This window comes from Monoraphidium neglectum (genome assembly GCF_000611645.1).
Source record: "Monoraphidium neglectum strain SAG 48.87 unplaced genomic scaffold scaffold00182, whole genome shotgun sequence".
Taxonomy (NCBI): domain Eukaryota; kingdom Viridiplantae; phylum Chlorophyta; class Chlorophyceae; order Sphaeropleales; family Selenastraceae; genus Monoraphidium; species Monoraphidium neglectum.
The window spans coordinates 28,236-38,223 of NW_014013446.1; the positions used below are offsets into that span (position 1 = coordinate 28,236).

The 9,988-nt window shown below is 68.7% G+C and overlaps 3 protein-coding genes across 3 annotated transcripts in view; 1 reads left to right on the forward strand and 2 right to left on the reverse strand.

Moving 5' to 3' along the window:
- MNEG_1758 (peroxin-5) overlaps positions 1 to 472 on the forward strand; it is a gene marked incomplete at both ends in the record, with an annotated part of 4,939 nt that extends 4,467 nt beyond the window's left edge. Inside the window, one exon of the mRNA XM_014049772.1 lies at positions 248 to 472. Coding sequence (XP_013905226.1) covers positions 248 to 472 — 225 coding nt within the window. The remainder of the gene's footprint in view (positions 1 to 247) is intronic.
- Positions 473 to 1,721: 1,249 nt separating this feature from the next.
- MNEG_1759 (putative hexose phosphate transport protein) lies at positions 1,722 to 5,280 on the reverse strand (the record flags this gene model as incomplete). The annotated part of the gene is made up of 9 exons (XM_014049773.1): positions 1,722 to 1,906; positions 2,368 to 2,444; positions 2,655 to 2,898; positions 3,093 to 3,562; positions 3,786 to 4,139; positions 4,430 to 4,506; positions 4,685 to 4,859; positions 5,058 to 5,128; positions 5,251 to 5,280. 9 exons carry the CDS (start codon positions 5,278 to 5,280, stop codon positions 1,722 to 1,724), a joined length of 1,683 nt encoding a protein of 560 aa, XP_013905227.1.
- Positions 5,281 to 5,997: 717 nt separating this feature from the next.
- On the reverse strand, positions 5,998 to 9,797 carry MNEG_1760 (Ribosomal RNA-processing protein 12; the record flags this gene model as incomplete). Its single annotated transcript, XM_014049774.1, has 4 exons — positions 5,998 to 6,948; positions 7,394 to 7,609; positions 7,786 to 8,709; positions 8,973 to 9,797. The coding sequence occupies 4 exons, from the start codon at positions 9,795 to 9,797 to the stop codon at positions 5,998 to 6,000; spliced, it is 2,916 nt and encodes a 971-aa protein (XP_013905228.1).
- Between the last annotated feature and the right edge of the window lie 191 nt (positions 9,798 to 9,988).

Below are 9,988 nucleotides of genomic sequence, written 5' to 3' on the forward strand. Positions count from 1 at the left end.
GATAGTGGGAGCCATGGGGAAGGGGCCGTGACTGTCGGCTGGGTTGTGACCAAGGTCCCTGAATGGGCGTGCATTGGTCTCTGCAACGCAGTTTTGCGTGACTCTGCTCCCTGCACAAGTTCTAAGGGTTTGGAGCCGTTTGATGGGTGTCACTTGAGCGGGCAGAAAGGGCCAGCTTACTTGCCCCCTCTGCTTAACCCCCTCCATTGAAACGCCAACCCCACCCCCCATGTGCACCCCCACACAGCCCAACTACATGCGTGCATGGACCAACATGGGTGTGGCCTACGCCAACGTGGGCGACTACACGCGCTCAGCCGCCTTCTACGCACGCGCCCTGTCGCTCAACCCGGGGGCAGACCACGTGTGGGGCTACCTGCGCACCAGCCTGGCCTGCGCGGGGCAGACAGACATGCTGGCCGCGGCGGACCGCCGGGACTTGGCGGCGCTGCAGGCAGGCCTGCCGCTGTGAAGCGGCGTCCAGTAAACGCGACTGTGTTTTTGAGGCACCGCGCGCAGCTGTGATGCCCTTGCGGCGAGTGCCAGGGCAGACCATGCGCTGGTTGCACAAGGGCATGCCAGATGCCACGCCCTAACATGTTCACTCTGTCCCGCTTCATGCCACTGTTGTTGCAGGCTGTTGGCTGGTAGCTGTGTCCTTGTGCTTTCGATCGAGCTTTCCTTTGCTTTTGGTTGAGACTTCCTTGATTGCTTCCAAACCTGCTCTTCATACGCCACAGTAGTCAGCATCCTGCTCGGCTGTGCGCAGTCACTGTCGCAGGTTGAAGCACGCATGCCGCTGCAGCGCGCCTCTACAGCTCTGCACAGGCTGCACCCCTTGCCCTGAACGATGCAAGCACCCTCGTTGCTGCTTTGACACAGTGCAGCGCCCCAGGCCAGGATTAGCTGGTTGATGACCGCACTGTGGAGTAATCAAAAGCCAGCCAATGAACGCAAGTTCAGTAAGCTTGCAAGGAAAGCTCGATCGCGAACGGTGGCGCGAGCGTGACAGGGAGAGCGGTGCGCGCTGATGCCAGACGCATGCCTGCCTCCGCCTGCTGATTGCTAGCCTGCCGCCCAGGTCAGCTGCTAGCCAGCAGTTTGGCAGCGGGCGCAAGCGGGTCCCCACACGAATGTGCGAACGCGCATCTAATCTTGCAGTACGCCATAAGCATTTCTCTTCACGAGCTGCCATCCTGGGCACTCGAAGGCGCCTGAACGTTCACCCATCAGTTCACTGCCACCAGCAATGCACCACAAAGTAGTGCAGGGGTGACAGGAGCAAGCGGCCACTGCGACCAAGAAGATTGGTGCTGTGACGTGCCGGCAATCTGGCGGGCCCGACGCATACGCAGTCTGGCGCCCGCCAGCCGGGTTCATCAGAGCTGCGCCGGCAGCAATGGGCCACGCGCCTTGAACTGGCAAGCGCTTGTGCAGCGCCTGCCGAACGCGTAATTCGCCACAAGACTGCTTGTGCCAGGCGCATGTGCCCGCACACCCCAGCCCCTCTGCCTCAGACTTGCATGCTCTGAACCATTGCGAACGCTGTGAACACCAGCTGCACACTACCAGACCCTGCGCAGTGTTGGAGGCCGCCAGCCGCCACCAATATGCCTGTGATACCGCCCTTGAGAGCTTCGCGCCGTCAACAGAAGGTGGCGGCTCAGCAAAACCCCGTCGTGATGGACGACTGCAGGGCAGTCCATTGATTCCGGCCCAATTCAAGCGGTGGCCAGCTTGCCGGGGCCGTCCTCGCGCGCACGGCGCTGCAGGTAGCTGGGCGCGTTGGCGACGGTGGAGAGCAGCACCATGGCAACGCAGCAGGCGCCCAGCAGTGTGGTGAAGAAGCCGCCCCAGCCCGCCCTCTGGACGATGAAGGACAGGGGGATGCCCGCATTGGCGGCACCTTGCGGGGTGGGGCGGCAGGGAGAGGGAAGGGGGGTGAGGCGGGAGGAGTGAGCAGGGGTGGAAGGAGCAAGCCCTGCGCGGCCTGGCGGTTACAGTGAGCAAGCGGCAAGCGCAAGCCGTAGTCGGCTGCGTCGGCGCCACTGCCAATGTGCCTGGGAAGCCGCAGCCCTGGGCGCCACTCACCCAGGTAGGCTGGAGGATGACAAGCAGACGGCAGCGACAGGTGGACAAAAGGAAGCGGGTGGGCAGCGCAGAGGGCGTCAGCGAGCCATGGCAATTATGTGCGCGCTGATCAGCAGCAATCAAAGAGTGTGGCAGTGCCAATTGCAGTTGCATGCATGGCATCCTGACAGTCTACGCTACGCCAGTGTCAGGCAGAGCAGCCGCCCTCACCCTGCCCCCTGCAAAGTAAGTCGAAGCAGGCACCCCCACTCTCCCCTCCAGAACCCCAGGGCTCACCGATCCAGCCCAGGATGCCCTGAGACGCGCCCACTGCCGCCGGCGCCACCAGCTCCGCACCACTCAGACCGATGAGCCTGCACACAGGCAGAGAGGTTGGAACGGCGGGGTGAGGTGCCAGCCACCACACCACGACCAGCGCCAACTGGTCTGGCGCAGTCAGAGACCTGTTTCTGGGTGTGCTCACGCGCAAGCTCTGCGCCCACTCTTGAAGGGGCTCTATCCCACCCGTGCCAGCACCTCCCTCGAGCACGCCCCCTCCCCGACAGCCGTGCCCCGTCCCTCACATCTGCGGGCCGTAGATGGTGAAACCCAGGCCGGCGATGACCAGCCACTGCAGCGCCTTGGCGGACGCCGGCACCGCCTGCAGCGCGAGCAGCATGACCGCCATGCCGGCGGTGTACAGCATCACCACCTTGATGCGGCGCCCCACGTTGCCGCCCGCACCGCCGTTTGCGGTGGCGCGGCGGATGGCCACGTCACTCAGCAGGCCCGCCACGGTGGAGCCCGCCAGGCCACCCAGCTCCAGGCCTGGGGAACGCAGGGGGGTTGGGAGGCAATTACCATACGCAGGAGGGTCCACCAGGCCTTCACTGCATGCATTTCAAACGCTTGCCATGAGCGCCCTCGCCTGGCCCACCCCAGCGACCAGCCGTACCCTGCATGGGCTTAACCCCCCTCCCCTGTCGCCCTGCTCATTTCCGCAACCGTCACGGCCAGCGCACCTGACACGGTCAGCGCGGCCGCCCCTGCGTCCGCCGCGCCCTTCTCTGCCATCAGGTAGAACACCAGCCAGCTGGTCACGCCCTGGCGCACCACGTACACAAAGAAGTAGGTGAACGCCAGCGCCCAGATGGCGGGCATCTTTAGCACGCTGCGCAGCGCGTCCATCATGCCGTCGCCGTTGGACGCCTGCGCCTTGGGCTTGGCGGCGGCGCCGGCGGCCTGGGCGGGCGCGGCCGCGGGCTGAGGGGCCGGCGGCTTCTTGGGCGCCACGTCAGCGTCGACTGGCGGGAAGCCCACGTCTGTAGGGCGGTCGCGCACGGCCCCCAGCACGAAGAACGCCACCGCCAGGCCGATGGCGCCAGGAGCCCACATGCCAAAGCGCCAGCCAAAGGCCTTGGCGCAGCCGCCGACAATGACGGGGGCCAAGAAGCCGCCCAGGTTGTGGGCGATGTTCCACATGCCCCAGTAGCTGTAATGGGGGGAGAGAAGGTGGCGTGGTTTTCAATGGATCAGGCAAGCGCTTGGTTGGGTTCAAGGGGCTGCGAAACGAGCGCTGCTGCCTGCACGTTGCTACCGCTTGCCAGCACTCCACGCTTGCAATCCACCCATTCTGCACCCCGGCAGCCCCTCACGAGCATAAGTACAAAATTGCGCCCCTGATCCACCGCCCCATCTCCCGCGGGCGTGCTCACGTGCCGCGCTCCTTGGAGGCGAACCAGCGCGTGAGGATGGAGGCGCAGGAGGGCGCGCCCACGCCCTGCAGCATGCCGTTGAAGCCCCACAGCGCCACAAACAGCGGCAAAGAGCTGCTGGCACCGAACGCCAGGCACACGGCCGCGGTGGCAGCCAGGCCCAGGCCCAGCAGCAGGCGGCTGCTGACGCTGGCGGCCACAACGCCCGACACAAACTTGGAGACGCCGTACGCCATGGGGAAGATCGAGGTCATCGCGCCAATGTCTGTGAGGGTGAGGCCCAGCGACTTATCTGCCAGCAGCAGGGGGGCGCTGTAGGTCAGGGCGCCCCGCGTGAGGTAGAAGGTGGTGTAGCTGCAAAGGGGGGGGGGGCAGACGGAAGGCGTGTGTGGGATGGTTCGAAAGGGTTGCCAAGCGGAGGAGGACGGGTGAGAGAAGAGCGCATGGCGCAGAGGTAGCCTGCATGCAGGTGCACGGATGAGACGACGTGGGTGGGTGCGAACTGCATGCACACTTGCAGTGGGACCTGTGGGCAATGCTAGCAAAGTGTGTCGCTTTGTGCAACATGCCCCCTCTTCAAGCTCTGCTGCAGGAACTCAGTGACCCCCTTCAGGTCATGCCTGCTCTCCACGGCGCCCCCTCACCCGACCACGATGCCGAGAAACACCAGCATGCGGCGGCGCACAAACTCGGGGGCGTAGGCCTCCGCCGCAGCCTCGGGCTGATGTTGGACCAGAGGGGGCCAGCAGGGGTGGAGGGAGGCAAAGGCGGTGGGGAGGGGACACTTAACATTACCTCCACAGGCAACGCCGTTGCATGCCAGCACTAGGTGTGCCGCATGTAATGCATGCCCCCAGCGGACTGCATGCGCAGCGCAACAGCGTCGCCAAAGCCCGCACCTGCGGCTGCGGCGCTGCGGCGGCGGCTGCCGCGGCGATCTGGGGTGGCGCCGCGGCCTCCTCCTCCTCGGTGCTCATGGCGCCGCCATCCCCCTTCTCCTTTGGCAGGAACCGCGCCACCAGGCCCTCCGCACGCTTGGGGAACAGGGGTGCACGCGGGGCGGCGGCCCCGATCCTGCATGTCCGAGATGGCGCGTAGGGGAGCCGCATAGGACCAGTGCCGGGCGGTGCATGCGGGGCTGCAGTGGGCAGGAGGCGCATGCATGCAAAGCGGGCTGCATGGCGTCCATTGTCCTCGCTGGCGAGCACCGGCGGCCCTGGTCTTGGCGAGTCTGACACTGCGCGATGCGGCGCATGTATTCGGCCGGCCCACCTGCGCACTACCATTGCAACTTGTGGGCGCATCGCCAGCGCCGGCTGGGCGCGCGCGCTGCTGCCGGCCGCCTGCACGCATGGCAGGGCGGGGTGGGGTGGGGGCATCGGTCGGGGCACGCCCGAAACACCCGGGCTGCTCGGCATACCTCGGATCGCGTTTTTGAGCAGCACCACGCATCGAGATGCCGCACCTGCACCGGGGCCGCGACCTTTGACGCCATCGCCATGACCTGTCTTGAATAGAGACCGAAACGGACGCCAAGACGGCGTTCAAACAAATCAGCGATCCCTTTCAGAGTATTGTATGGGCGCTCGGGGCCCGTCGAGGTGATCACCCGCGCTGCAGCAGTGTCAGTTTCGAAGGCCTTTGCTGGGCTGCAGCCAAAAGGGACCGTATATCGAGCTGTGACCAGATTCAACGGGAATGGATGTCGCGCCGCATACGGGCCTGAATCGGCTGAAACCGGCGGTGGTCTGTGCAGGCACTTCCGGCCGCCCCGGCACACTTCCCCAGACCCAGCTGCGGTTCCTTGAGCGGCCCAGGGGCCCTGACGCGCATTGTAAGGACCATGTGTCAGCAATAAGAGCATGCATGCACCCTCCTGACACCAAAAGGAACGCCACAATAGGGCTGTTGCCATAACAGTCCACACTGCAAGCCAAGCAGTGTACCACCTCAACCGAAGTCAGATGAGCTTGCAGCCATGGCCTATGCCTCATGCAAGGGCTGGAAGCCTGCCGAGTCATGTTCATTACAGCGACCAAGCGGCTGCGAACACAGAGTCCACATGCAAACACACACACGAGCACGCGGGCTGAACAGGCGAATCGCGCGTTTCTCAGCGCGCCTGCGCGGCCTGTCAATAATGACACCAGGACCACAGATACCCCCCGGCGAAGCGGCACGGCGGCGATGCTGCGCGCCCGCATCGGCCACGTCACCGTTTCTGCCGCTTGGCCGCTTCCTGCCGCTTGGCCTTGGCGCCCTTGGCCGCCCCCGCCTGCGCCGCCTTGACCAGGGTGCCCAGCTTCTTGGTCGCGCCGGCCTGCTTGCCTTTGCGCCGGTTGAGCATCTTGCGGTCAAACGACCAGTACGCATACGGCTCCACGCCGCCGCCCTTGGTGTCGCCGCCAGTGCCGCCCGTCTTGGGCTTGAACCTATCGCCGCTGTGCTGCTGCCCGCGCCCGCCGGCGACGCTGCCGCCCCTAACGCTCCCACGCCCGCGGCCCCCCGCGCTGCTCGCGCCGCCGCGGCTGCGGCCGCCGGCGCTCCGCCCGCCGGCGCTCTGGCCGCCGGCCGCGCTAGGCGCGAAGCGGACGCTCTTGGCCCCCGCCAGCGCGCGTTCTATGCCGGGGCCATAGCCGCGCAGGTCATCGTAGTCCGAGTCGTCAGAGTCGATGAAGAACTCCTCGCCCCCGCGCTTGCGCTTGGCCCGCAGCGCAGCCTTCTTGGCGCGCCGCCGCTCCTCCTCCTCCGGGTCGTCGATCACCATGCGCCCGTCAGAGCCCGTCTCAAACGCCGCCGCGCCGCCGGCGGCGCGCGGCCGCGCCGCTGCCGCACCGCCGCCGGCCGCGGCGCGAGACAGCTGGCGTGCTGTTGTGGCGTCCAGCAGGTCAACCGGCTCGCCGCCTGCGCCGCCGTCGAGCAGCCGCCCGCCACCCCGGCCCCCCGGGGCCGTCGCGCGGCTGCGGCCAGACACGCTCGCAGCGCCGCCACGGCCGCGGCCGCCCCTGCCGCTGGCGCCGCCGCCGCCCTCCTCGTCGTCCTCCCCCTCGTCGCCAAAGATGGCGGTGTGGCCCCACTCGCTGGCACGCGCGGTGCGCGCGGTGGCGCTGCGGCCCGCGCTGCTGCGGCCCCCCTGGGAGCGCGAGTCCAGCGCGTCCCCGGCCTGGAAGGAGGATTGGATTCATGGCAAGGGAGGAGGGCATGCGGTACGGGGGGCATGAGTGGTTGTTGGGCATGCGTTTGAGGAGAAGGGATGCGCCAGGCAGGCCGGGTAGTGGCCGGCAGCCGGGAGGGGTCTAGAGAGCAGTTGGTGGATGGCACGGGGTGGAGGAGGGAGATGTACAGCACGCAAGGTGGCTGAGGGATGTGCGGCCCAATGAACAGCGCCGGCGCGACGGCATGCGCGCGCGCTTGCCTGAGGGTTATCCGCTGCTGTTAACACTACTGTGCGCCCCCGAAAGGCCTCGGCACCGCATAGCAGAGCGGTACCATGGTGAGTTGTGGGGCAGTCCTTGACCGTGCACACGCCATGTCCACAAAAATGAGCCTGCTCTCAACCCCTGGGTGAAATCACCACTCCACGGCGGCGTCTCTGAACCCATGCTCACCTCGCTGCCGCCCTCGCTGCCCCCCGCCCGCCGCCGCTCCCGCCGCGCGTTCTGCTTGCGAATGTGCACCACCAGCTTCGACTCGCTGTCGGGGCAGGCGGCCTGCACGGCCTCGAGGCCGCAGCGCCGAACCAGGCGCTCCACGATCATGCGGGTCTTCAAGCGGAAGCGGTTCTTGCTGTCATCACTCCACAGCAGCAGCCCCTCAAGGATGGCCTGTGGACAGGGGAGGGGGAGAGAGGTGCGCGAGGATGGGTGGCGCGGGCGAGGCGGTGGGTGTTGTGGACGTAGTCCTGTGCCCTATGCCACAAACACTGAGCAAGCGCAGCTGCCAGCACGGCGCAAGAAGCCCGGGTGCGCTCAACACCCGACCCGAGCGCCGCGCGCCTCACCGGCAGCTGCTCCGTCAGCGTCTCCACCGGCAGCCTCATGGCCGCCACCTTGACAAAGCCCAGCACGCTCTTCACGACCTCGCGGCTCGGGGACCGCAGCAGCAGCAACACCGTCGACAGCAGGCGCGGCGCCATGCCCTGCAGCGCGCCGCTGAACTCAAACAGCAGCCGCGCCGCCGCCATCACGGTCGCTGACACCATATGGGGCGTGCCGGCCGCCATGCCGGCCAGCACGGCGTTGAAAAAGTCCACTAGGCCGCCGGTCAGCGTCCCCGCCCCCTCACCGCCGCCGCCCTCGCCGTCGTCGCTGCCGGCCATGGTGTCGCCTGCGCCGCCGCCCTCCAGCCTGATGGGCCGCGCGTCGTCCAGCTCGTGCGCCAGCTCGACCAGCAGCTGGTAGGCAGCTTCCCGGGTCTTGGTGTTGGCCTCCTTGGTGCACAGCACCAGCTCGCCCACGAGCGCCGCGCCCACGGCGCTGCGCCGCTCGTCAGAGCCCACCGCCGCGGAGATGGCGGCGCCGCCGGGCACGCCGGGTGCATCTGCGAGGCCCAGCAGGTCGGGCACCTCGACGCCGCTGGACGCGTCCAGCAGCAGGATCAGCGGCCGCAGCAGCCGCAGGCGGTAGCGCTTGGCCGAGCTGGCGCTGGCGGCCGCGCCGCGCAGGGCCAGGTCCAGCAGCGGCGCCAGCTGGCGGCGCGCCCAGGCCGGGCGGTGCTCCGCCAGCGAGGCGAGGACCTTGTAGCCCTTCTTCTGCAGCAGCGTGTCGGGGCCCAGCACCAGCGGCTTGGCGGCGGCCACCAGGGCGGCCAGCGCGCCGTCGTCCAGCGGGCCCTCCACGGCCAGGGCCAGCGCGGCCTCCAGGAACGCGCCGGCGCGCTCCTGCGGCGTGGAGCCTCCCTCCGTCACCTCGTCAGGCGGCGGAACCTTGCGGGTGGGGGGGTGGTGGGAATGGAAAGTTCAGTGGGGGTGCAGTAGGGTGAGAAGGGCACGATGCACTGGCGTCGCTGTCGATGGCGCAGTTTGGCCACGGTTCGGCACCAGCAGCAGGCGCCCTCAGCTGCAGTAAGTGCCCCACCTACAGCACCACGCATGCACAGCCACACCCACGCAGTCAAAGCTGCCCCACATCCTCGCCAACCAAAGGCGCACGCACGTGCCCTGCTTCCCCCCGCCCGTACACCCCCCACCTCTGCGGCGGCGTCGCGCTGGATCTTGACCAGCTTGCCCAGGGCGGAGCGGAACAGGGCCGCCACCAGCGTGGGGTCAGATATGGACGAGTACGCCCCCACCGCCGCTGCAATCGGCGCGCGCGCCTCCGGCTCCGACGCCAGGAACGTCGTCAGCAGCAGCGGCAGCCAGTTGCGCGCCAGCGGCCGCAGCGCCGCCAGCTGCGCGGCCGCGCGGGCGCCGTCAAACCACGCGGGCGCCGCGCCGCCGACGGCACCGGCGCCGGCGTCGTCGGCCGCAGCCGAGGCGGCGCCACCGCGGCCGCCGCCCGGGGCCCCATACTCGTCATCGCTGTCGATGCCGCCGCCGTCGCTGCCGCCCTCTGCCTTGTCTGAACCCGAGCCGCCGCCATCTTCGTCGTCGCCCGGCCCCGCCCCTGCAGCCGCCGCGGCCCGCGGCCGCGGCCGCGCCTCCCTGCCGCCGCCGCGCGTCTCCCCCGGCGGCAGCAGGCTGTCGTCGCCGGCCGCGATCGCCGCCGCGCGCGCCTGGCGGCACAGGCGCTCGAGCGCCGCGGCCACCGGGGCGCGCAGGTCCTCCCGGCCGTGGAACGCAGACGCCCAGTCCTTGGCCGCCGCAGGGTACGCGGCGGCCGCGTCGGCCGGCCACGAGCAGAACGCCGGCAGCGCCGCCCAGAGCTGCGCCTCCAGCGTGTGGCAGTGCAGCGCGACCAGCTTGTCGCCCGCGGCCGCCGCCGCCGCGGAGCGCCCGCCGAGCGCGCGCGCGAGAGGCAGCAGCGCGCCGGTCCAATAGGCGAGGCGCGCGCCGCGCACGTGGCGGCGCATCATGGGCAGCAGCCAGGTGCGCGCCTCTGCTGTGCCGTCGATTCCCTCCTTTAGGTTCAGGGGCAGCGCCGCCAGGACAGACTCAGGGCCCAGCCACCGCAGGGCCACGCCCAACGCGGCCTCTGCGGCCGCGCCGTCGCTGCCAGCATCGCCGCCGCCGCCCGTGCCCGTCGCGGCCGCCGACCGCGCGCGGC